The following is a 27,389-nucleotide window of genomic DNA, read 5'->3' on the forward strand; positions in this document are numbered from 1 at the left end:
ACTGATTATACCTGTTTAACCCTTTAAGACGGGGAGAAGCATCTGTGTCATTTTTAGATTTGAGCTAAAAAGCATTATTTTATACTTTGTGCTATTCAAAAATAGCAGATACGAGCTTGTACATCTGCTATTTTTGAGAAATAGTGAAAATGTGTGCAAATCTTTGAATATATATATTTTTAAAGAAAACATTTGCAACTCAAATCTTTGCTTTTGGGGGTCCCTGGAACAGAATATTTTGAGATATTTGTCCGCGGCCAAATACCTATCATTTTGGGGTCCTTGACATGAAAAAGTTTGAGAACCACTGACATAGTAACATAAGTTTTTGTTTTAAACTGATTTAGAAGACATGCAGAATCAGAACCTCAGGCCTTAAAGGGTTAACACATGGCTTAGGACTGATTATAACTGATTATAACCCACACTGCTGGCTGTTGGCTCGTGACTGCCAGAATCTTCCGCGAACTTTGCTCCTCTGAGAGGGAGTTGAGAGCAGAAGAGCGAGAGAGAGAGAATACGGAGAGAATACAGAGAGAGAGAGAATAAACACAGAGAGAGAGAGAGATGGCACGGGGGGTGAGAGAGAGGCAGCGAGGAAACTCTTTGAACGGCTTCCAGCACCGCAGGCTGTGAAATCTAATCATCACTCACATAGTTTAGTTAACTCCTCGTATCATTTATTACTTCAAAAAGACATGCAAGCATCTCAGGCCTATTGCTCTGCGTGTGTGTGTGTGTGTGAGTGAGTGTGGGTCTGTGTGTGTGTGGGGGGGTGTGTGTGTCTGTGTGGGGGTGTGTGATGGTGGTGGGGAGGGGCATATGAACATGGGTTTGTGTTGAGGCAGATGGTGATGTTACTGTGTGTGTGTGTGTAATCTGGAGGAGTAAGTGACCTGCTGTGCTCTTTCTCGCCCCCTGCAGGGCGCCAGGTGTCGCAGCGTCTGGTCGTGGAGGCTGGAAAGAAGGAGCGTTTTGAGGAGATGAAACAGAACCTGGAGCAGGAGCAGGAGGTGTGTGTGTGTCTGTTTGTGTGTGTTTGTGTGCCTGTGTGTGTGTGTGTGTGTGTGTGTGTGCGCGAGTGAAATGGGGAATGTCACAGAAAGATTTACAGTAATTACTAATACATTTGAAAGAATCTTAATCCCTGTGAGTTATTTGCATAGTTAAGTTATTGCATAGTTGAGTTTGGGTTATTGCATAGTTCATCTGATTAGAAGTCTTTTCTGATTTTGTGTATTTGTTTTTATATTGAAACAAATGAAATATTAAAATCCAATCTTAACATTCATCAGCATTCTCTCAACACTCAGAGGATGGAGATGGTGTTGTGACTTAGGGCCGGGGCGATATGACTTCACATTATTATAACCATTGTTTCAAACTTTAGCCTCGATTACGATTAATGAACTATTATTAACTCATTGAGTGCCATTGACGTGTTTCACGTGTTTTCCTGCAACGGCGGGAACGTGTTTTTGACAAAAAATGTTCAGAACCCAAGATATCATCATTTGAAGATTTGCTGCTCCATTCACTTCTTGTTTAACTTATTACTGAAAAAGGCTGTACAGTATCTCGGCTCCTGAGAACCTTTTTTTAACTATGTATTTTTCATGTTATTATGTTATTTTCAAAAGGCAGACAATTAATGTCAACAAGGTTTTGATTGATTGATTGAAATTTGTATTAGGCAAAAGAATGTAAAACAACACAGTTACATTTATAATGCTTTTGTCTAAAAGGTCCGGCCAAAAAAGTCCTTGCGGGCTTGTTTCCGTTGGGGTCCTTGAATTCATTTCATAGACATATATAGTAGCAACCAAACAGTTCAAAAATCAACATAAGAATACAGAGGAAAAAATATATACCATTATGTACAAAAAAGGCATAAGAAAATAAAAAATTATATACAAAAAAAGCATTAGAAAATAAAATAAAAAGTATGTACAAAAAAAAGGGGAGGGGGGGGGGTCGTCTGTCTACAGGGAAACTGGTACTAGCTTCTCTTTAGGCCTCCAGAAAGATGAGTTTGTAGGGCTGTTTTGAATGAGCCCAGCGAACTGCATTTTTTGAGGGATGGGGTTAGACTATTCCATTCCTTGGTGGCTGTGTTATAGAAGGAGAATTTGCCCATGTTTGTTTTATGGGTGGGTGTTACCAGATTGTTGTTTACGCTCCCTCTAGTTTTGTGACTGTGGGTGTCACTAACTTTTTCGAGGTACTTATACAGATATGCGGGTATAGGGGGCATTTCGGGCAAATCTGCATTTACAATTTTGAATACCAGTCCCATTTTTAATTGTATAACCCTGTCTTCCACGCTGAGCCAGCCTAGGCTGGCAAAGTGAGTGGGAGAGAGGTGGGTCATGGGCCCCAGTCCGAGAAGTAGTCGAATCAGTTTGTTTTGGGAGGTTTGAAGCTTAGTCTTCAGTGACACTGAGGTGCTGGAGTACCAAGAGGAGCTAGCATAGTCAAAAGGGGCTGAATCAGGGCCCCTGAGAGGGTCCTGAGTGCCTGAGGGTTGACAAAAGAGGAAACTCTGCCCATAAATCTGGTTCTCTGGTTTACTCCTTTGAACACCTTAAAGGTCCAATGACCTCGTTGACATTTGTGAAACTACGCAGTGCAACCCTCAGTGCACCCATCAGGGGATCGATTATACTGAAGATAAATATTCTGTGACTACTTGAAAAGGTTATAAGAAAATTGAAAGATTGCTGGCACAGTTCGCAATTATTTTTTTATTTCATTGGCACTGAATGAGTTAAACAAAAAGTTAAAATATGGAGATAAGAGGTTTCTGTCTGCCAGCGACGATAAAGACAATACATATTATCCCCAGAGTACACAAACAGCATATCCGCCAGGCAGTTTGTTTAAAGCTGCGATGGCTGAGTGGACAAAACCAGCCTTTTTCCCTCCATCTCAAAGTTGTGTTATCTCCGTCCAGATGGCACAGTTCAGGGGAAGTTCAGGGGATGATGATCATCAGTGTCATTTACTATCTATTGTGGGTGTTGAGCAGTTTCTGAGCTGAAACGTACTGAAATGCACTGGTTCTCTGGGTCTGTGTGTGTGTGTGTGTGTGTGTGCGCGCGTGCGTGTGCTGCCAACAGTGGAGAACTGCAGCCCAGAGAAAGCAGGAAGAGGATGACTACAGCTTTGCGCGGGAGCTGAAGGACCGAGAGAAAAGACTTCAATCTCTGGAGGAGCAACTGGAGGAGAGGGCTAGGTTTGACACACACGCACACACACACACACACGCGCACACGCACTGCAGCCTTCCACAAGCGTGCAAGACTCAACCGTGCACAGACTCCGTTTACACATTACTTTACAAATCTCTCTCATTCACTCTCTCCCTCTCGCTCTCTCTCTCTCTCTCTCTCACACACTCACACACACACACACACACACACACACACACACACACACACACACACACACACACAGACACACACACACACACACACACTGCAGACTTCCACAAGCGCGCAAGACTCAACCGTGCACAGACTCCGTTTACACATTACTTTACAAATCTCTCTTTCACTCTCTCCCTCTCCCTCTCGCTCTCTCTCTCTCTCTCTCTCTCTCTCTCTCTCACACAAACACACACACACACACACACACACACACACACACTCAATTTTCTTTTATCAATCTACTGTAGGAGGAGCACTAATTGCCAGATGATTTGCTCATGAAAATGAAAATGAGAGCCAACATTCAAATGCAGGCTTATCTATCGTTCAAAGCAATTTCTTGAATTTTCTTCCTCGTTCCAGTCGCTGAGTTTTGCGGCGATGATCCCAAAGTTTTCCCCCTGAATCGATTTGTGAGTCGAGCCGCTTGTTTATGAAGCTCGCTTGTGAAAACAGTAATAACTTGAGATGATGATGAGTCACCGTTTTGTCTGTTAGGAAGGAGCTGATTGCCCGGTACAGCCGCCTATCGGAGGAGGCCGCTCGCAGAGAGAGGCGGGCCATGTGGAGGGTCCAGCGAATGAGACTCGACGAAGCCCGAGCTCAATTCATAATGCAGGACAATCTGCAAATTGAGGTCAGTAGATGCCATACCACAAAGTATACACATACGCTAGTGGAATAAAATGGAAATGATATAGTATATATCGTTACTGTCGGGGGGAACCTCACATGTCCAAAACTGTTACTTTTCAGAATCCAAATGAGCAAATATAGCAGATCTACAAGCTCACGCCGCATTTTGAGCTTGCAGATTGGCTATTTTTTGCCACTTTTGTTTGACACAGTAGTATGACAAAGTAGGGCATTATTTAACTATTTTTTTCCAAAGCCCATAGTGCCAAGGACGTGTAACACGTCCAAACCGTGTTTTCAGTGTTTATCAGGGGCGTAGCCACGGGTGGGCATAGGTCCACCCATTTGTTTTTTCTGCCCACCAAGAAAATGGTTTATTTCTTTTTTTAATATCATATTCAGACATTTTGATAGCAGTGTATCCGAAATCCGTCACAAACCCGCAAAAAAAGTACCCAAAACCCGCCAAAAAACGAATTTTCACGCGCATGCGGTCTGGCCGCACATGCACGCTAAATAATTCCCTTTTATACCACATAAGAGGTTTCTTCCCAACAGCAACGATGTGATGATAATAGTTACGTGTGTTCGGTTTCTCACTCATATATCACAGAAGCAACAGATAAATATAACAATATTTGGACTTATATACCCATTTAGCTCTACAACCCAAGGTTTCAACATTGCTTTATATATCCTGCCTAATCCACAGGCTATACTGGAGAAATATCCCCTAGGCCAGGAGAGACCGCCGGTCGAAGTACTACTCCCTGCTTCATCAGCACAGCTACAGAACACACCACCAGTGACACAGGTACAGCTTATTGAACAACATGTACAGTCTAAACCTCAGTTTATGATGTTTGTCTGCTTTGCCCTCCCCCAATTAGGGGTGCAACAGTTAATCGAACTGATCGATTTCATTGATTATGAAAAATAGCAAATGATCAAAATACCGAAAATAGCAGAACTAAAAGCTCACTACACTGTTGAACGACAAAGTATAAAACTAGGGCTTAAGTGGTTAATCAGACTATTGATGATAATGGATTTATTATAAGAAATTATTAAAGGTAGGGTAAGTGATATTTTTTGGTTAAAACAAAAAGTATTTTGTTAAAAGGTTAAAGCACTATATTCTGATAGTACCCCTCATTTCTTAGTGTCATCACTTCCAATTTCACTTGTTTAATCTATATTCTGATTGAGTTCTCTATCCTGATTGGATAAAATTGGAAATGAAACTGAAACTGAAACGAAAATGCATTTTCTGTTTTATAAAGAGCTGGAGAGACAAGGAGACTCCTTTTACTGAACAAACACTCTATAGCAATGAGTACTATCAGAATATAGAGCTATTTAACACTTATTTTAACCAAAGAAAATCACTTACCCTACCTAAGTAATTAAAATAAGTATCCAAAATGTCTTGATTATCCAATTAATCGGAAAAGTAATCGATAGAATAATCACTAAGAAACGACACCCTTCTCCCAACGTTCCTCTCTTCTCCTCAGGAATCTGCCACGCAGGAGCCGTTTGAACAGCTTCCACCCCCAGCCCCCACAGTCAGCTCTGCTCTCGTCTCTGAGGACACCGATACCAAGGACTTTCCACCCAACTCCCCAAAAGCCCCCGACAGTGAGCAGGTGGACCGGGCCATGCAGGAAATCGGGTCTGACCTTCCCATCGACGCTTCTTGCAAAACTCCACCGCCCGTAGACTACGACTTCAGCGCCCCTTTCTGTCCTCTGGAGGGCATCAGCGGTGACGTCCCGGCCCCCCAGCCCCGGCCTCGCTGGGGGCCGCCCGCCGAGCCCGACATCTCCTCCTCGGGCGTCCCGCATCCTTCTTTCTCCCACATCCCCATCGGGGAGAACGTGTCCGAGGTCCGGGAGACTCTGCCCAGAGCCTCCTCACACGGCCATGCGTCCCAGTCCAGTTTCCCCCTGGGCCAGTATACCCCAGACGCGGTATCCACGGATGATGCACCCAAAGACAGCCTGCACGGTCACCCCTCACCAGCTACGGCGGACGCAAGAAACACAACGACCGGTGGCAAGACGAAGGCGATTCCATCTCCATCAGAAGGAGAAGAGGTCGGTGACGGTGTCACTGCGACTCGGGCCGTCGAACATAATATCGTAGAGTCAAACCAGGAAGAGGTAGGATCTGTTGTGCTCACAGAAGGAGGAGAGTGTACTTCTCGTCCTCCTGTAGTTGTTGCTGGCCCTTCGCCCACACCGCCGCAGCAGCAGGGAGGCCGTGCTGGCGACGATCACCAAACGCTGACCGCCCCTTCTGGCTCCGTTCTGCGAGAGCCCTCTGTGCCAGACACCCCAGCTCACCCCTCAGATGCTCACATTAAAATCGGCGAGCACGATGTGTCCGAAGGCGGCGTGCCGCCGCCGCTGCCCTCGCGGAATATTCACGGCCATGCCTCTGATGCACACCTAGAAGTGGGGCAGCTGGTTTTGGCGGTGGAAGGCCCTAATCCGCTGGCCGGCGTCCACGGCCATGCCTCCGATGCTCACATTAAGGTCGGAGACTTTGTTTCAGAGGTCGCCGCTCCCCTGCCGTCCCCCGGCGTCCACGGTCACGCATCCGATGCGCACATCAAGGTCGGCGAGCTCGTTTCCGACGTGACCGCCCCTCTGCTTTCCCCCGGCGCGCACGGCCACGCTTCCGACTCGCACATCAAAATCGGGGAGAACGTTTCGGGATTCGTCGCCTTGGTTCCCACTCCCAACGTCCACGGCCACGCCTCGGACGCACACATCAGGGTGGGAGAGCACGTTTCCGAAGTGACCGCCGCTCTGCATTCCCCCAACGTACACGGCCACGCTTCCGACTCGCACATCAAAATCGGGGAGAACGTTTCAGGATTCGTCGCCCACGTTCCCTTGCCCAACGTCCACGGCCACGCCTCGGACGCACACATCAAGGTGGGAGAGCACGTTTCCGAAGTGACCGCCCGCCTCCCCACCCAGAACGTCCACGGTCACTCGTCCGACGCCAACATCAAAGTGGGCGGCTTCGTGTCCAATGTGCCCGAAGCGAATCCTCGTCTGAACGTCCACGGACACTCCTCAGACTGCACCCTCCAGGTCGGGTGCGTGGTGTCGGGAATCCAACCGCTCTCGTCCCCTCTGCCCGGTAGCGTTTACGGACACTCGTCCGACTCGGCTTTAAGGACGGGCTGCGTGGTGTCCGGCGCTCTCCCGCTGCCGCCGTCCGCGCTACCGGGCAGTATTTACGGTCACTCCTCGGACTCGACACTGGGCGTAGGCTGCGTGGTGTCAGGGGTGCAGCAGACTCAGCTCCTGCACCTACCAGGAACCCATGGGCATTCGTCGGACTCTGCACTGGGAGGAGGGTGCCTGGTGATGGGCAAGGAGAAACCTGACTACACGACAGACAATCAAGGTGGTGTATGAGTTTATAAGTTCAGTTTCTTTCTATTTGAATGTCTTTAAAGTATTTTGTGGGCCTAGTCAACACAATTTGTTTCAGAGGCTTCCTCCTGCAGCAAAAGAAAGAGCAAAGGAGTGTGTATGTGTGTGTTATTTATGAACTTGTACCAAGAAATGTAGCTACAGTATTGACTCGGACCGTGGCTTTGCTGTCCGGGCACCTAGGCTCTAAGGTAGCCTGACAGTGCATCACAGGTTCAAGTCCCGTTCCCGACGATCTTTACTGCATGTCTCTCCCCATCTCTCTCTCCCTGTTTCTTGTCCATCCCCACTATACACTATAAATAAAGGCAGAAAAGCCCCAAAAATATCTTAAAAAGAAATGTAGCTATTACTTATCGTTGCTGTCGGGGAGAAATCTCGTACTTTTTGTGTTTTTTCGTAAATGAATGCCCTACTTGATCATACTACAGCTATACAGATCTATGTTTAGAGCTTGTAGATCTGCTACTTTTGCAATTTTCGAATTTGAATCTAGAAAAGTAACAGTTATGGACATAATGAGGTTTCCACCCGACAGAGACTAGATTCAGACCCTTGTGTAGTATGTTGAAGTCAGCTAAACATTTCATACCATCTATACCACTCCCTCCCCCAGGTCTGGAATCAGGGAGCCTGGCTGATCAGCAGCAGCAGCAGCTGGCCGAGGGCATGGGGTCCTGGGCAGCCAGCTGGGGCCTGTCCCCCGCAGAGCGCTCTGAGCATGAATATGTCCTCTCTCTGGCTGCTCACTACCAAGTGGAGCAGTATGAGGACGGCTACAACCTGTGTGAGTACGGCTCAGAGCACACAGCGGAAACGAGTGATTACTTTTTGCCATCATGTGTGGACTGTGGAGGACAGGATATGATAGGTTTTTTTTAACCCATTAAGACCTGGAACTGTGTCATTTTTAGATTTGAGCTAAAAAGCATTATTTTACACTTTGGGCTATTCAAAAATAGCAGATCTACAAGCTCGTAGCGCGGCACCGAGTGCCGCGCTACGAGCTTGTAGATCTGCTATTTTTGAAAAATCGTGAAAATGTGTGCAAATCTTTGAATATATATATTTTTATAGCGAACATTTTTAACTCAAATCTTTGCTTCTGGGGGTCCCTGGAACAAAACATTTTGATGGGGGTCTGCGGCCAAATACATATCATTTTGAGGGTCCTTGACATTAAAAAGATTGAGCACCACTGATATAGAAACACACGTTTTTCAGAAAACTGTTGGGATTTAGGAGACATGTAGAATCGGCTTCAGGTCTCAATGGGTTAAGTCAGTTTTTATCAAGACGCCGTTTGAGGAAGAGTCAAAATGGTGTACTTTAGATGGACTGATAGATTGATAGATAGGGAGATGGATAGATACTGTAAGTATATATATACTAGATAGATAGATATATAGATAGGTAGGTACAGTAGATACTAGATAGCAGTCGTGTAAAGTAACTAAGTGCATTTACTCAAGTACAAATTTGAGATATTTTTAATTTGCTGGAGTATTTTCAATTTTCAGTACTTTTACTTCTACGGTACTCCACTACATCTCAGAGGCAAATATTGTACTTTTACTCCACTGCAATGATTTGAAAACTTTAGTTACTAGTTACTTTGCAGATATAAATTATTATATTATAAAACATACATTAACCACTTCAGCCCTATTTTATACATAGGCTATTTGAAAATAGACGATCTACAAGCTCACCAAGCGTCCCATCGCGACGTGTTTTGAGCTTGTAGATCTGCTTTTTTCAAACATTTTAGTACTTTTACTTTTGATATTTTAAGTATATTTTGATGCCAATACGGTTGTACTCAAGTAACATTTTGAACACAGGACTTTTACTTGTAACAGAGTGTTTTATATCGTGGTATTGATACTTTTACTCAAGTAAAATAGATAGATAGATAGATACTTTATTAATCCTGCATGAAATTCTTTGATATTTATTAATCCCAAAGGAAATGCTTTGACAGTGTTTTCCCCCAGGAGGAGGAATGGCAGCAGGGTGGTGAATATTTATTGTGTTTTCACTCAAAAATAAGAAGTGGGTTGTCTTTGAGATTGACAGGTGTCACGGGAGTCACGGTTGCCTTTTGGACCGCCTTCAGGCAAAAGCACTGTATGGGCCACAATACTGAGGCTTCAAGCTCAACTAGACGGATCCCCAGGGCTACTGAGGGAAGGGAGTATGACACTCCCATAGACTTCTGTTGTGAACTGAGAATAATTCACATAATATTCCAAACATGTATTGGCCAAAACCAACTTCAGTTTATACAGATATTAGACGGAACCATCTTGCTACCATAATTGACGGCCACAGTCATGGAGTGTACACGAGTGTATCGCCTCAATGGCCAAGCAGACACATGGCCCAACTAACTCCACATTTTCCCCCAAAATTCCTCAATATTCTGCCTGTCAAACCAGCTGCTTCGCATCCCATCACTGTACTTGCAGGATGTACAATTAATATCAAACGCATTATGCTCCAATACTTATGCAAATCACTTCGCCACCTCAAAATTCACGTCCGGGTGTTTCTTTTCACCAGCCAATCATAAGTGACCACCCTTTCACGTTGCCACGTCGCGCTGACGTACGCTAAACAAGCGCTGCCGTGCGCACTATGCGAACGAGCCCAAAGGCGCGCAAAAATAAGCCGACCATTGCTTAGACACAAAGTCAGACCTGGCAACGCAGCCTACGCCAATCATGTGTGAGAGATCTACAAGCTATGGGGTAGAGACGCCGTGTGCCATGCACCGTATCTTAGCAACAACGAAAGCGCTCACTCTCATTGGTCCTGTCACGCTAAGAGCAGTTTCCAGACAATGGCATCGCAGAGAGCTTGCTGTAGTGTTTACATATATCTATGGCTGTAGCCATCAGTCAGTCGCAGCGACGACAGACAGGGCGCTGTGATAGTTGCCATGTAGCTAACGCTAACGTGGTTGTCATACCTGCAGCGGCTGTGCAATCACTTTGTCAACAATATTCGTGTGGTGAATGTTATTATTGCTGCTCCGTTAGTCCATTGTAGATGATGTATGTTGTGGTATGTAACGTAATGGCAGGACCTCCCCGTGCAACGCACGTTTAGGCTGCATTATGTTGTAATTTCAGATAATTTCGGTCCGACTAGGGCAGTGGCTATCCCCCCCCCCCCCCCCCCCCCCCCACATCATATTTGAACTGGGGACCCCCCCCATTTTGTTTGACTCCGTTCCACAAGTCAATATTGTGAAAATAGCAGATCTACAAGCTCACAACCCTCACGTTGAGAGGCGTTGTGAGCTTGCAGATCGGCTATTTTCAACATGTTTGCCTCTTTCTTATATTATTTGACAATGTGCCCAATGTTTTATAGTATAGTTTGTTGACTACTTTTGTTGCAGTAATGGTCTTTTCCTTTACTTTAGCTTTTTCATTGTCTCCGCCAGGCCGAAAGGCATGGCGCCAGAGTATGTTTTACCCCCTGTCCGTCCGTCTGTGGATAGCTAATCTCCCGCATCGTTGCCTTGCTCGCAGCGAAACTGTGCACACACTCCCTGGATGCCAATTCAGAACCTCTGCCCCCATTTCAATACACGCCGTCTCCGTTTGTAGATGTGTGTGTGTGCGCGCGCACACGGAAATTACTTCAACGCGCGTGTGTGTGTGTGTGTGTCTGTGTGTGTGTGTGTGTGTGTGTGTGTGCAGTACTGTGCGTCTTCTGATTATTACAAGACGCATCCAACTCACCATTCGTGTGTCCACATGCACTGTTGTGCAAACACACAAAAACAGCCGCCATCTCCACACACATTCCTTGTGTGTGTGTGTGTGTGTGTGTGTGTGTGTGTGTGTGTGTGTGTGTGTGTACGAGCGCAACAACACACAAACGGCCGCCATTTTGACCAGATTGTACAGGGTCACACATTTCCGTATAACACCCGCCACCGAAAAGATGTGATGACTCATTGTATTATTATTTGATTATTAGATAATGATTATACATGCCCCATGATTATTATAAGATCATATATCTTAATCAAATATTATAATCATATGATATAATTAATCATCAGAACTTATTAATACTCATAATAAAATAACAATATTAAATAACAATATATTGCCCATTTCCCCCCAGCCATTTCGCCATTTAGATATGTATATATATATATAGAGAGAGAGACAGATAGAGATAGAGATAGAGATAGAGAGATAGACAGATAGATAGATAGATAGATAGATAGATAGATAGATAGATAGATAGATAGATAGATAGATAGATAGATAGATAGATAGATAGATAGATAGATAGATAGATAGATAGATAGATAGATATCCAGTAAAGTGCAGTACTTGAGCACATGTAGTTATTTACTCACCTCTGTAATTTAATTCATGACTCCCAGGATCCATTCTCTTTTGGACTCCTCTTAGGACATGCTTATGTCTCCTACAGACTACGCTAGGCTACTTTACAGGTCACACTTGGACCATTGATAGCCAGGAGTAGGCAGCTTTAGCTTTGTAAAAGGTGTGAATGGGCCAGCCAATGTATCACTTCAGTAACGTCACTGGCGGCCGGCGGCTGTGTCTATTGTTGTCGGAGCAGAATTCATTTTCCTGGCAAATCTTCACTGACCGGGCCATGGCCCCACTAGCCCTCATGACGCTACGCCAGTGATCGGCGCTGCCAAGTGGTCTCTACGTGGGCGTGGACGCTACGTGGGCGTGGACGCTACGTGGGCGTGGACGCTAGATGTGAGGCCGGCGCAGCCGGCCGAACTTCTAGTTTAAAGAATATATGAAATAATGTTAATTTACATAAAAATTCAGCAGTGGAAATAGCAGATTTACAAGCTTACAACGCGTCAAGAAGTGACACGTTTTAAATCTTGTAGATCTGATCTGCCATTTCAGCTCCCCCCTCCTTTTTATGATTATGACCATTATGCAAGATAATTGCGATTTATCTCAAATAATTGCGATTTGACGATTATGTAATAATTGTGACTTTTTCATTTCACTTGAGTAAAAGTACAAAAGTATTATCAAAATATACTTAAAGTTCCAAAAGTAAAAGTACTAAAATGTTTGAAAATAGCAGATCTACAAGCTCACAACGCATCGTGATGCAACACGTTGTGAGCTTATAGATCGGCTATTTTCAAATAGCCTATGTATAAAATAGGGCTAAAGTGGTTAATGTATGTTTTATCATGTAATAATTTATATCTGCAAAGTAAGTAGTAACTAAAGTTTTCAAATAATTGTAGTGGAGTAAAAGTACAACATTTGCAAAGTAGTAGAAGTAAAAGTATAGAAAACTGGAACTACTCCAGTAGTGTAAAAATACCTCAAAACCATACTTAAGTACAGTACTTGAGTAAATGTACTTGGTATGGTTACTTTTAGTTTATTGCACATTAGAAAAATGACATATGATAAAAACAAAACAAAAATGGAAAAAAAAAACATTTATATGAAAAGGAAAAATATCAAAAACTTGACTTTACACCATTGGTTCTCAAAATGGGGTCCGGGGACCCCCAGGGGTACTTGAGGGGGTTCCAGGGGGTCCCCAGCTAAATGATGGACAGGGACCAAATGGACCCTTATGGGTCTGTAACTCTGAGAGTGTACAAATGGAACCAAATGGACCCTAACGGGGTCCATTTGGTTCCATTTGTACACTCTCAGAGTTACATTAACATTGATTTTACAATATGAATTGGGGTCCCAGAGACATACATGCCATTAAATGGGGGTCCGTAGCCCTAATGCATGTCAAACCGGGGGTCCTTGAAATTAAAATGGTTGAAATCACTGCTAGAGAGCTGTAAAAAATCTTCTCTTATGGGGGTCCCTGGCTTATCTTTTCAAATGGGGGTCCGCCATCTAATAAGTGTCTATTTGAGGGTCCTTGGCACGAAAAAGTTTAAGAACCACTGCCGGTACTGTATGTCATTTTCCTTTCTATAGCAGCTGGCGGTTGTCATGTGTCTTTTCCTATCTGGCTCTCATCTTCATCCGTGTTCTCTCTCTCCAGCGTCGTCCCCGGACTGTCAGCTGCTGAAGCAGGTGACGCGGGGCCCCTGGGTGGACCCCACCCTCCGCGGGGCCACGGACACCACCGCCATCCAGCTCAGCGAGATGGTCTCCCTGCCCGTCCTGATGAAGCACTCGGTCACCACGCCTCTCATCACGCAGTGAGTCTTCTGTTTCAAGGGCAGAGCGGAGAGGAGAGGAGGACGTGAGAATGAATGAATGTGTGCATATGGGTGCATATGGGAGGTTCGTCAGGTCTTCTGTGTGTACTGTACCTACGCTGTTCCCAGTAGGGCTGTAACAATTCTTTCCAAAAACTGCGGTTAGGTCCAGACCTCAGTATTCGAGCCACGGTTCGTTTCAAACCTCAGTTTTTATGTATTTTAAGAACACAAAAAAGTTGGGGGATATTAACTCTTTAACTGCCAGAGTATATACACAATCTACCCCCTTCCCTGCCAGAGAATAACATTGCAAAAATAGGTAAAATGTGAATTTTATCTCTGTTTATTTTTTAACATTGAAGTGAATGGAGCAGAAAATCTTCGCATCGCGTTATCTCCTGCTTCCTTTGTGATAAACAAAAAATTTAAAAAGCAAAAAAATCTCGTCAATCTCGTCGACGGCTGGCTGAGCCATGCGGAGAAAAACGAGAAATCTCGTCAATGGCAGGTAAAGAGTTAAAGGGGAATCCCACTCATTTTCAACATTGAACTATGTCTTTAATACACCTTAGAGCTGTTGTGTGGAAATAAGAAAAAAGCTCCCCCCCCCCTTCTATAGAAATGGATAATTGATTGAGGTCATGTGATCAGTGACATAAGCAGGGTGTGGCTGAGGGGGCGGACTCATTTTCGATGTTGAAAATGAGTGGTATTCCCCTTTAAAGCAACTTGTAATATCAAGAACACTATGAAGGTGAAGTTGCTAGATTAACTATGTGAGGATGAAATGGTCTCATGTGTTTTTTTCCCCCACCTAGTGGGGAAAAAAGCTACAAGCTTGTAGATCTGCTATTGAAAAAACGTGAAAATGTGTGCAAATCTTTAAATATATATTCTTTTAAAGCGAACATTTTTTAACTGAAATCTTTGCTTCTGGCGGTCCCTGGAACAAAATATGTTGAGTGGGGGGTCCGCGGCCAAAAGCATATCATTTTGGGGGTCATTGACATGAAAAGGTTTGAGCACCACTGATATAGAAACATACGTATTTTCTCAATACTGTTGGGATTTAGAAGACATTTGTAGAATCGGCTTCAGTGGGTTAAAAACATTGTATTGTGAACCAAGTATCGTGATTCGAATGGTATCGTGAGTTGATTGCATCGTTACATGCCTACAGCGAAAGCCAAGAACGTCACAGCAGCACTCAGCAGGTGCAATAACCAGTAAGACTCCCTAATCGGGAGATAAGCGACCGTAGGTCACATGTATACAGAAGAGGGCTGTAACGGCGATTGGTTCCTAGTTGTGTGGGCAATGTATAGTTTTGTTTGGTGGTCTAAGAAATGTGGTGGCAGGCATGTTGATGACATGAGTGTAGACATACTGTGTAGTGTGTAGCAATTTGCGTGTTTTTAGGGGCAAAACTGTAGGAGTAGTGGGCAAAAATGTGTTGTGAAAAGCGGCCTGAAGGTGGCGCTAGAAGAGGGCCATGTGAGAAATTAGGGGTGGGATGTCCGCGTTGCCTTGGCGGACGAATAGGTACCGGCCGCGGCTCTCCCGGACGCTCCTAGCCCGAGTTACGGCATTTTATGTGAGCTGCAGTGGCAGGGGGTCCTCCACTGGGGGCGCCACCACTTTTGCATCCGTTCTGGAGCACCAGGAGTGGGTGGTCCCCGGGAATGCCCCGTGAGCAGCCCCGTTGGGGTGGTCATTTGGTAATTTGTCCACATGTGCTCATTTTTTACACTTGGGGGTCCCCGAGGCAGCTGGGGGTCCCTGGAGCTCCGGGGGTCCTTGGAGGGTGTAGTTTGGCAGGTAAGGAGTGTGTGTGCAAAATCTGGCATGGATCGGGGCAACGGGTGCGGAGATATGAGCAGGGCAAAAGTGTGACGTGTGTGACGGAGTGACGGGACGTGTGTGACGCACGGACACCTGGAGCAGGTTTCTATAGTAAATGCGACCTACGGTCGCAATTAATTCTGCCACTGGAGCTCACAGTGTGCCAGCGTTCTCTTTTGGTTTTCGATGAGTCACACACACACAGGTGGCCAGGAGCTGGCCAGATGTTCGGAGAATGGAGATGAGTGGAGACGCAGATGGAGTGAGGGCTCGTCTGAGGACAACGTAGAGCATTGGTTCTCAAAGTGGGGTCCGGGGACCCCCAGGGGTCCTTGAGGGAGTTCCAGGGGGTCCCCAGCTAAATGATGGATAGTTGGGAACCAAATGGACCCTCATGGGTCTGTAACTCTGAGAGTGTACAAATGGAACCTAACGGGTCAATTTGGTTCCATTTGTACACTCTCAAAGTTAAATTAACATTTTTTGCATAATAAATTGGGGTCCCAGAGATAGAAATTCCATTAAATGGGGGTTCGTAGCCTAATGCATGTCAAACTGGGGGTCCTTGAAATTAAAATGGTTGAGAATCACTGCTAGAGCCGTGAAAATCTTCTCTTATCTTGTCCCTGGCATATCTTTTCAAATGGGGGTCTGCGGGCTAATAAGTGTTAATTTGGGGGTCCTTGACATGAAAAAGTTTGGGGACCACTGACGTAGAGAGATGAGGTTATCGGCTGCTCAGTGCGAGTGAGCATTCTCTCCTGTTTTTTTTTCAATAAGTCACATACACATACATCTGGCCAAGAGCTAGCCAGATGCTAGCAAGTATGGAGAATGGGTGGAGATCAAGGGGCAAGGCTGAGATATTTACTATGAGGCCAACCCGGATGTTTAGTAAATGTCCAGCGAGAGGCGCTGTTTCACCCGTGCCGACCTGTGAGTTCAGAAAGAATTTATTTTAACGCAAGCCGATGGGTTTTTACCAACTTTCAGACTCGATTTTCTTACTGTAATAAAAATTGTCATAAATTCTATATGCTTCCAGTCGCTAGTTTAAAGTCTCCTTTCAATCATCAGGATATGCGTTTTGCTAAATTATGGTTCTATTTATTATAAAATTGACGATAAAGTAGGCTATTCTCTAGGAGGGGCGGGATGATTTGATTGACACGCTACACAACCAATAGCATTCATTCCCCGCCCCCCGCTCTTGATTGACAAGTTACCCAACCAATAATGGTCTGAACTCATTCTGACGCGTAGTGAAAGATGGCGGACTTACAGTCTGCAGCAAAGGATTCATTTTCGGTCTGTAGAAAGCAGCGGAGGGGGTTTGTCCATCTCATTTATTGCGACCGTAGGTCGCATTTACTATAGAAACCTGCTCCAGGTGTCCGTGCGTCACACACGTCCCGTCACTCCGTCACACACGTCACACTTTTGCCCTGCTCATATCTCCGCACCCGTTGCCCCGATCCATGCCAGATTTTGCACACACACTCCTTACCTGCCAAACTACACCCTCCAAGGACCCCCGGAGCTCCAGGGACCCCCAGCTGCCTCGGGGACCCCCAAGTGTAAAAAATGAGCACATGTGGACAAATTACCAAATGACCACCCCAACGGGGCTGCTCACGGGGCATTCCCGGGGACCACCCACTCCTGGTGCTCCAGAACGGATGCAAAAGTGGTGGCGCCCCCAGTGGAGGACCCCCTGCCACTGCAGCTCACATAAAATGCCGTAACTCGGGCTAGGAGCGTCCGGGAGAGCCGCGGCCGGTACCTATTCGTCCGCCAAGGCAACGCGGACATCCCACCCCTAATTTCTCACATGGCCCTCTTCTAGCGCCACCTTCAGGCCGCTTTTCACAACACATTTTTGCCCACTACTCCTACAGTTTTGCCCCTAAAAACACGCAAATTGCTACACACTACACAGTATGTCTACACTCATGTCATCAACATGCCTGCCACCACATTTCTTAGACCACCAAACAAAACTATACATTGCCCACACAACTAGGAACCAATCGCCGTTACAGCCCTCTTCTGTATACATGTGACCTACGGTCGCTTATCTCCCGATTAGGGAGTCTTACTGGTACAGTCTATGGTGGAGATGACTGGAGACACTGATGGAGGGCTCGTCTGAGGACAACGTAGAGAGATGATGAGGTTATCAGCTGCTCGGTGAGAGCATTCTTCGCTTAAGGCAGAAATGCTGACGACGAGGCCTTGAGGCGCACCACCCTTGTTGAGTGAACCCAAAAAAAAAACACCGCCTTGGCAATGACATACGTCTATTCTACACCAGTGGTTCTCAAACTTTTTCATGTCGCGGACCCCCATCTCAAAAAAATATTTTGTGCCAGGGACCTCCAGAAGCAAAGATTTGTGTTCAAAATGTCCGCTTTAAAAGATTTGCACAAATGTTCAAGATTTAATAAAAAATAGCTGATCTAGAAGCTCATAGCACGGCACGAAGTGACGCACGATGAGCTTTTATATCTGCTATTTTTGAATAGCCAAAATATAAAATATGTTTAAAGTGGTTAAAATTATTGTGACGAGCTATATTAACACATTTTGCTGGGGACCCCCTGGTAACCCCCCCAAGGACCCCTGGGGTTTACACGGACCGAACCCACTCTGAGAACCAATGGTCTACACACAACCTGGGGAACATAGGACCCCTGGAAAATAGGGATAATAACCCCCATGTCTTTACGTGACGTGTTTTTAGCTTGAATATCTGTTCTATTCGGCAAGCGACACTGTCTTGGGATGTAGTATAAATTGAGCTTTAGGAAGACGTGTGTGTGTGTATATGAATCATTCAACGAGAAGCTCGCACCTCACTTTGAAGGGGAAATACCGGTGGTTTCGCTTGTAGCGGCTATTTTTCCACGACTTCAAAGCTTACTGATACCGTTGCTCAGTGTGTGTTGGCTCGCTGCGAAACAAAGGCGTATTCTCATTACCTTCCACTTGTCATTTGCCAGGGTCCGGACAGACCCTTTTTGAAATCCTACCCACTCTCTCTGAGTTGACAGATTGAAGATTAAAATGGAGTGTGACGAGTTGACAATTCTGTCTGATATCAGGCAAACTTGTCATAAGCTTAATTTACACTCCGTCGCATAAAGGGGTTTTTGCTTGCCAAGGAGAAATCTGATCTCTTCAAGCTAACGACAAACGAATATCCTGCTGTCAGCCGCCCCTTGTCAATCTGGCATTCAGTTAATTGAATGCCATGAAGTGTCTCTTTTGTAAATTGCGAAAGTGTCACTTTGGTGTTGCATCCGAGCACACGGCTGTACAGTATTAGGGGTCCTATTAGTTTTGTGTTGGAAGTTGTTTAACTTGTTTTTCCTAACCTCCCCAAATGAAATCGTTACGGGGTTTGACGTGGTTTGTCATGTTGACAAACTGAAACCTTTGTCAAATTTGGCGTTGTACATGTACATCATAGATTCGACATCATGACTGATGTAAACGACTGGCCAAATGAAGATCCACATTTGAGTAACACCCATATGCCCATGTGGGTCCCAGGATCCACACGCTTTGATTTTTTTTAATACAAAAATGAGAAATGACCTTTAACTCATTCACTGCCAAGGACAACTTTGACAACTTTTTTTCCAAAGGCCCAGACAACTTTGACGACTTTTTTTCCAAAGGCCATTCACTTCCTGGTTAACGTATTTGGGGAAATCGCCTGTATCTCCTGCCTTCTGTGTTTTACAATGTATTTTTGGCGAGACATGCTATTTTCAACGGCCTATAGCGAGCGAACGGGGGGTCGCAATGAATTTATTCTGTTTCCACGCCCACGGAACCACAGTGAACCCCCCCCCCCCCCCCGTGATTAGCAACGATCAGGGGATCGATCATCATAGTGGAGATAAATATTCTGTGACTACTTGAAAAGGTAAGAAAATTGAAAAATCGCTGGCAGTGGACGATTTATTTATGTATTTATTCTGCCAGTGAATGAGTTAGAAGGATATGGTGCTGCTGGTCTGTGTGCCTTTTTGTGGATGAGCGAATCGCTTTCAAAAGTTGAGAATAATTTCACTTTTTGAGAAAAAACATATTATGTGTAAAGGTTTTTTCATGCGAATAATGTTTTTTCTTTAAAAGTCTGTCGAGAGAGAGAGAGAGAGAGAGAGAGAGGGATTGCTGACCCAACCCCTCAGCGAACAGGTCTTCAAATTGCCCCTTTGCTTTTAGCCTGAAGTAACGCGGTTGTGATATGACCTGTACCGCTGTCTGGCCTGTCTTGGAGGATGTTGCACCTTTTCATTTTCAGCGAAAATAATTGCTCCAGGCAGCACTTTTTCTTCTTAACACTTTGGACAGGGTGAACTCACCCTGCTATCACTGATCCTTCTGTTAAAGAGACTTTCACCTAAATCGTACCGTACTGTCATGTGAGTGGAAATGTTAGAAATAGTCCAGAAATTGGGTTGGGGCGGGGGGTAATGGCTGCAGCTTTCTGCACAGCTGACCTCAATCATCCTAAAAGCCTGTGTGGATGCTGTGTGCTCAGCACTTTCTCTCACGCTATCTTCCTCTCTCTCTCTCTCTCTCTCTCTCTCTCTCTCTCTCTCTCTCTCTCTCTCTCTCTCTGTCTTATCTCTGTCTTATCTCTACCTCTCTCTACCTCTCTCTAGCTCTATCTCTGAGTCTCAGGCATTGTTAACGGGTCAATTCAGAACCCGAGGTTTTTAATATTGTTGTTATTATATAAGTTGGCTCTCATTGTCTAGACTCTTAAGGCTTCTGGCATGTTCTAACCTGACTTTAAACTTACTTTGTGCTACAAAGTTCCCACTGTAGCATCCGGTTATATACACACGCACGCACACACCCACACACACGCACGCGCACGCGCACACACACACACACACACACGCACACACGCACACACGCACACACGCACACACGCACACACACACACACACACACACACACACACACACACACACACACAAACAAACCCTAACTTCGTTTGGCATTTCCAAATACAGTTCTCCTGCAATAGTTAGCGCCTGCTGAACCAGCGTCTCATTGCTTTGCTTGTACGCTGGTTCTGACACTCCTGATAATGTAAACATAACACGTTTGTATCAACGGTCTGAGAGCCAAAGTGTCCCACTTGATTAAACTCAAAGCTACTGAAGCGACACATTAAATAATGGTTTGATCTTTAGTATTTACACAATCATGCAGTTTATTGTGCACGGGAGAATGTGTGGGAGAATGCCTGTCAAAACGCTCAATTCATAGAGAATAAACAGTGTCCAGTACAGCATGGTGTAACGCCCGGGATTCGAACCCGGGTGTCCCGCGTGGAAAGCCAACATCTTAACTCATTCAGTGCCAAGCTTATTTATTCATGTTTATGGAATTTTGGCTCTGAGTGCCCCAGCCAAAATTCATTGTAAAAAAAAAGTGCTTAGGAAGCGAGATACAGCCTTTTTAAGTTATAGGTTAAACAAGGAGTGGATGGAGCAGCAAATCTTCAAATCATCATATCTTGGGTTCTGAACATGTTTTTCCCCCCCCAAAAAAAAAAAAAAACAAAACGTATTTTGATTTTTTTTTTTTTTTTTTAATTTTTTTTTATGACGGATTTGACGGATTGTGGCGCTCTGGGCGTCAGGCCACGTGACGGATTTGACGGATTGTGGCACTCAATGAGTTAACCACTAAGCCAAAGGGATACATCCCTATCGCTCGAAGGAGATATTAGACTTTCAGGCCGTCAGGCTGAGGTAGTGAACCACTCTGTTACACTCACCCCCCCTTTTGACCTCCTCCCACGGGGGAAACCCGATCCGGGTCACGGCACCGGTGAAACCAACATCTTAACCACTAAGCCAAAGGGATATATCCCTATCGCTCTGGGGAGACATTAGACTTTCAGGCCATCAGGCTGAGGTAGTGAACCATTCTGTTACACTGGCATGTGGAGCAGGGAGGAGGCAAGCAAGCAGAACGTTGAGAATTTGAATGTGGCCATGAGTCCAACATTTAATCTACGCCCGCTCGCTCGAAGGCGGGACTCGGCGTGAGTGGAGTGAGCGAGTGTGGCATTTTGCAATTGGTAATTTGGCTAGTGGTGTCACGTTCTATCTCAGCGATTCACGACCTGTGGGCCGTGCCCGTGAGGTTATTGGATATTGCAAGTGGGGCCAAAAAGAATTGACAAAACACTAACATTTTAACATTTTATCCCCCTGGCAGCGTTTATTACCTTAAATAGACAACCTTTGAAAAGCCGTGGAAGCCACGTTGTGTCCGTGGGATTGGGTATAGTCCTGTCTATCCACTGGAACAATAACATTTCTACCACAATCGGCCATTTTAGAGCTATGGCCTGTTGAAAATGGGTGGTTTTTCTAAAAAATCCTAACGTTGGGGCGGACGGACGTGATGTTTTTTGGGATGACGTCACATCCGCCTATTCCTTCTCTGAGTGTCGAGTGATCATTCCTAAGCTGTGTTGGAGCGCCCTCTTGCGGATTCTTTTTGGACAGAACGCATATGCGTTCTTGGCAGGCAATGTGTTAATGATAATTTAACATTAATATATTTTTAAAAATATCTCTCTCTTTCCGCTCCAGTGTGTCTCTGGTGAACAAGGCGGTGGTGGACTACTTCTTCGTGGAGCTGGGGATGGAGAGACACTTTGAGGCCTTGCGTCACTTCCTGCTGATGGAGGACGGCGAGTTCGCCCAGTCCCTCAGTGACCTGCTCTTCGAGAAGGTGAGGCACATTGTTCGGGGGACGAGGTGTTTCCGCGATCTGTCTCGTTACCGTCACCATTGCCAGTGTCAAAGGTCCCTGCTTGAATTGCAGAATTTAAAAATGTATCAGGGTGTTCAGGGCAGTGGTGGAAAAAGTTCTCAAATGTTTTACTTAAGTAAAAGTATCAATACTGCAATGTAGAAGTACTCTGTTACAAGTACATGTCCGGAATTCAAAAGTACAAAAATGTTTGAAAATAGAAGATCTACAAGCTCACAATGCGTTGCAGCTTGTAGATCGGCTATTTTCAAATAGCCTAGGTATAAAATAGGGCTAAAGTGGTTAATGTAGGTTTTATAATGTAATAATTTATATCTGCAATGTAACTAGTAACTAAAGTTTTCAAATAATTGTGTGGAGTAAAAGTATAATATTTGCCTCTGAGATGTAGTGGAGTAAAAGTACTGAAAATTGGAAATACTCCAGTAAAGTAAAAGTACCTCAACATTGTACTTGAGTACAGTACTTGAGTACATGCACTTAGTTACTTTACACCACTGCATTGGCACAAAGCCAAACGTCCGTCCTTGTCTTCTCCTTCTCCTTTTTAAATGGGCATGGAATTCTAATTTAAACATTTGTATAATGCCCTGAAGTTTTTTCACAGACCAGTGTTATTGCATAATGAACCCATTTAAGCTTGCTACACCTATACCTTGTTATACCTTTCAAGCCGGTAATGCCTCTGTGTCATTTTAGTTGAAAATATATATATATATATATCGTCTCTGTTCGGGTGGAAACCTCATATGTCCAAAACTGTTACTTTTCAGAATTCAAAAATAGCAAAAATAGCAGATCTGCTACTTTTGACGCTTTTGTGTGACACTGTAGTATGATAAAGTACGGCATTAATTTACGAAAAAACACAAAAGTTAAAACATGGAGATACAAGGTTTCTGCCGGACAGCAACAATATATTTAATTATTAAAAAATTTGACGTTTTTCAGAAAACATATTTAGAAGGTGTTTTTAGAATCGGCCACTACGCGACAGGTCTAAATGGGTTAAACCCCTCTCTCTCCCTAGCTGGCCAGCGGTCAGACTCCAGGCGAGCTGTTGACCCCTCTGGTGCTCAACAACATCCTGAGCAAGGCCCTGCAGTACAGCCTGCACGGGGACATCGCCCAGGCCGCCAACTTCACCTTCGCCCTGCGCTTCCTGCCCGAGACCTTTCACCCCCATGCCCCCGACTCCCTCAACTGCCTGGAACTACGCTACAAGGTAAAAAACGCACACACGGCAACTCACAGAGTCACTGTGTGTGCGTGAGCTAGGACAGTGGTTCTCAAACTTTTTCATGTCAAGGACCCCCTAATTGACACTTATTACCAATAAGAGAAGGTTTTTACGGGTCTCTAGCAGTGATTCTCAACCATTTTAATTTCAAGGACCCCCAGTTTGACATGCATTAGGCTACGGACCCCCATTTAATGGCATTTATACCTCTGGGGACCCCAATTCACATTGTAAAACCAATGTTAATTTAACTCTGAGAGTGTACAAATTGTACTGTACACTCTCAGAGTTACATACCCATGAGGGTCCATTTGGTCCCTGTCCATCATTTAGCTGGGGACCCCCTGAAACCCCCTCAAGTACCCCTGGGGGTCCCCGGACCCCACTTTGAGAACCAATGAGCTAGGAACACAGGCAATTGAATTAACCGAAAATTTACCGAAAGTTACCAATATTTAGAAGCTATAACCGACTTATTCTTCCTCTTAGGTAGGTTAATCGAATAATATTTTCCCCCTCGTACATCACAGAATAGACACAAAGGAGTTCTAATAGATTTGTTGTCTCGCCTCCCCTAGGGGATCGGGCGAGACGTTAACCACTTAGACCCCATATGGTTGACCAACTTGACCGGAGTCCTTCAGGGCTCTATACTAGTACCTTTTCTGTTTTCTGTTAGTGTGGGCAAACCTTTGGCGAAAATAGCCGATCTACATGCTCCCCAATGTGTTGCATCACAACGTGTTGTGAGCTTATAGATCTGCTATTTTTATATAAAAAAAAAAACATTCATTGTAATAAAGGAAAAAGTTTGCAATAATCGTGATATTGATTCGAAGTCATATCGCCCAGCTCTAGTGTGAGTATATAAAAAGTTTGAGATGGATTGGTGTGTGTGTGTGTGTGTGCGCTTGTCAGCGTGTGCGCCAGCCCCACCGTGAATGGAACTCGGTGACAGCTTTAATGTGACAAGCTGTCGTGTAGTGACGGACTGCCGTGGGGGTGGAAAATGAGCTTGTCATGCACCTAAAGCGCTTGATACTCTCAAATTGATTGGATTTGGAAGTTTTGGGTGGCATGAACAGTGAGTAATGTCCCCCACCCACACACATTGTCTTCATTTCACTTTGTCTTTTACTCTCTTACTTTCTCTCTCTCTCTCTCTCTCTCTCTCTCTCTCTCTCTCTCTCTCTCTCTCTCTCTCTCTCGTCCTTCGGCATCACTCCTGTGACCTCTCCTCCCTTGTATCTCCTATAGAAAGTTTAAGTAAAAGTTTGAGAGCCAATGGCAATTGGTTCTCAAACCTTTTCATGTCAAGGACCCCCAAATTGATATTTATTTGCCCACGGACCCCCATCTGAAAACGTTTTGTGCCAGGGACCCCCAGATGAGAAGATTTGCGTTAAAAAAAATCCAAATTATTCAAAGATTTTCAAAAGTTTTCGAGATTTTTCAAAAACGTTCAAAGATAGAAACCTTCTATCTCCATATCTCAGATGTACAAGCTTGCAGGGTGCCACGAAGTGACACGCTGTGAGCTTATATATCTGCTATTTTTGAACAGCCAATGTATAAAGCATGGATACAATTGTTAAAATCACTGTGATGCTGTATACCCATTGAGACCTAGAATGCATCTGTGTCACTTTTTGATTTGAGCTAAAAAGCATTATTTTACACTTTGGGCTATTCAAAAATAGCAGATATACAAGCTCATAGCGCAGCACCGAGTGCCGCGCTATGAGCTTGTAGATCTGCTATTTTTGAAAAATCGTGAAAATGTGTGCAAATCTTTGAATATATATTGTTTAAAGCAAACATCTTTAACTCAAATCTTTGCTTCTGGGGGTCCCTGGAACAAAATATTTTGAGATGGGGGTCGGCGGCAAAATACATTTTGGGGGTCCTTGACATCAAAAGGTTTGAGCACCACTGATATAGAAACATAGGTTTTTCAGAAAACTGCTGGGATTTAGAAGACATTTTGTAGAATCGGCCTCAGGTCTTAATGGGTTAACACATTTTGCTGGGGACCCCCTGGAACTAAACCCCCCCCAACGACTACTACCACTTTGAGAACCACTGTCCTACGCACAACATCCACTTGACTCTCAGCCTTCTCTCTTCCCTACCAGGGCCCACTTGAAAACCTTTCACGTTCACGGCCCTGCCCACCCATCAATCTAACCCTTTCCGGGCTGACGTGCTACGTGGTCAGATGGGTGGGCCGTGTGCATTTTCAAAACATGTTTATTTAAAATGATCAATCGATTGCGTGTGTCACGTGATGCCTCCCTTCGTCCATAATTATATATTTTTACCAGGTGCTCGAAGAGCGCCGGGTCTACAGACACACTGGGTACTAGTCCGACACCTAAGCGACACCTGAGTGACACCTAAGTGTCATTGGCTGTCCTGGCTGTCCTTCACTCCTTTAAGCCAATGGCGACACGAATGGGGAGACGGCCCGCCCCCGCAGTAACCGTGCTCCGCTGCGCTCCCCTCATTCACAGACAGTGCAAGTTTTACTGCAGCCTCAGACAGGAGGGTTAGCCTAAATGCTAGCGTGCTTCATTAGACCTAGTTTGGCTATTAAGTTATTATTTGGCCATGTTCACACTGACTTCAATCTTAGCTATTGTTGGGAAGACCCGTGTGGTGTCACAAAATGTTGCCAACACTTATATAAAAAACATTAGAGCGTTTAGCGTCGCAGATTCTGTGACGCTATGTTGCCAGGTTTGGCGAGAGAAACAAGCAATCCGAAAAACAAGTAATCAGGTCTATGAAAACAATCACACACACACACACACACACACACACACAGAGCACCTGGTAGGATATGACTTAAAGTCATTTCTTTCTTGTTTTACAATCTATGGCGGTATGAAAATTTTTAATTCTTTGTCAGTAAAAAGTCTTAATGTTTTGCTAATTATTTGGCCACATTTGCCCACTTGCAATATGCTCACGGCCCACTGGCCCCGGCCCATAGGTTTAGGGATCTCTGTCTTAACAGTGCCTCCAGAAAAACGCGGGCCAAAAATCCTTGATTATGCGATGGAATATGCAGGGGTTTTTATGTGAATTTATGCGGTGAAATGACAAGAATTTGCTCATTTTGCTAAATTGCGGGAAAGTTGCGAAAAGTTTATGGAAAAAAGTTGATTCTCCCACACACTGTTCTTACTAGGCTACTATGCGCCCTATCTGACTCTCTCCTATCCTCTCCTCACCTCACACTTTGTTTTTAATCTCCCTCACTCCGTACTTTTTATCCTGCGTCCATCTCAACTCTTATCTCACCACCACTCTGTCTTCTCCTCTTCACGTTTCCTCTCCTCTGCCCGTTCCTTTATAACTGTCTCCTTAATATGCCCGATTTATACTTGGTTTGCGAATCGTGTCGCGCATCGGAAATAGCCGATCGACAAGCTCACAACGTGGCGCGAAGCGACGCGTTGTGAGCTAGTCGATCGGCTATTTATTTCTGATGCGCGATGCCGGCTCGCCCCCCTTTTCCCATTTCTACTCGCCTATCACTTTACTCCCCACTTCCCCCAATTCATTCTCTCTCTCTCTCTCTCTCTCTCTCTCTCTCTCTCTCTCTCTCTCCCCCCCTCTCCGTCTCTCCTTTCTGCATCCATTTGCATGACTGAACGCTGGAAGTGATAAATTGAATAGAAAAGGCGAAGACTCTTGCTAATAAATGCAGGACGAGACGGGGCGATAACCCAGCTCTCCCGCGGGGG

General features: G+C 44.9%; 1 protein-coding gene across 1 annotated transcript in view; it reads left to right on the forward strand.

The window, feature by feature from the left end:
- tubgcp6 (tubulin gamma complex component 6) overlaps nt 1-27,389 on the forward strand; it is a 94,197-nt gene that overhangs the window by 44,244 nt on the left and 22,564 nt on the right. The window contains exons 15-23 of the mRNA XM_084060286.1: nt 925-1,013; nt 3,120-3,235; nt 3,927-4,065; nt 4,777-4,878; nt 5,582-7,490; nt 8,136-8,306; nt 13,574-13,733; nt 22,214-22,355; nt 23,428-23,622. Coding sequence (XP_083916412.1) covers nt 925-1,013; nt 3,120-3,235; nt 3,927-4,065; nt 4,777-4,878; nt 5,582-7,490; nt 8,136-8,306; nt 13,574-13,733; nt 22,214-22,355; nt 23,428-23,622 — 3,023 coding nt within the window. The remainder of the gene's footprint in view (nt 1-924; nt 1,014-3,119; nt 3,236-3,926; nt 4,066-4,776; nt 4,879-5,581; nt 7,491-8,135; nt 8,307-13,573; nt 13,734-22,213; nt 22,356-23,427; nt 23,623-27,389) is intronic.

Source organism: Gymnoscopelus microlampas (genome assembly GCF_963454915.1).
Source record: "Gymnoscopelus microlampas genome assembly, chromosome: 6".
In the NCBI taxonomy this organism is placed as follows: Eukaryota; Metazoa; Chordata; class Actinopteri; order Myctophiformes; family Myctophidae; genus Gymnoscopelus; species Gymnoscopelus microlampas.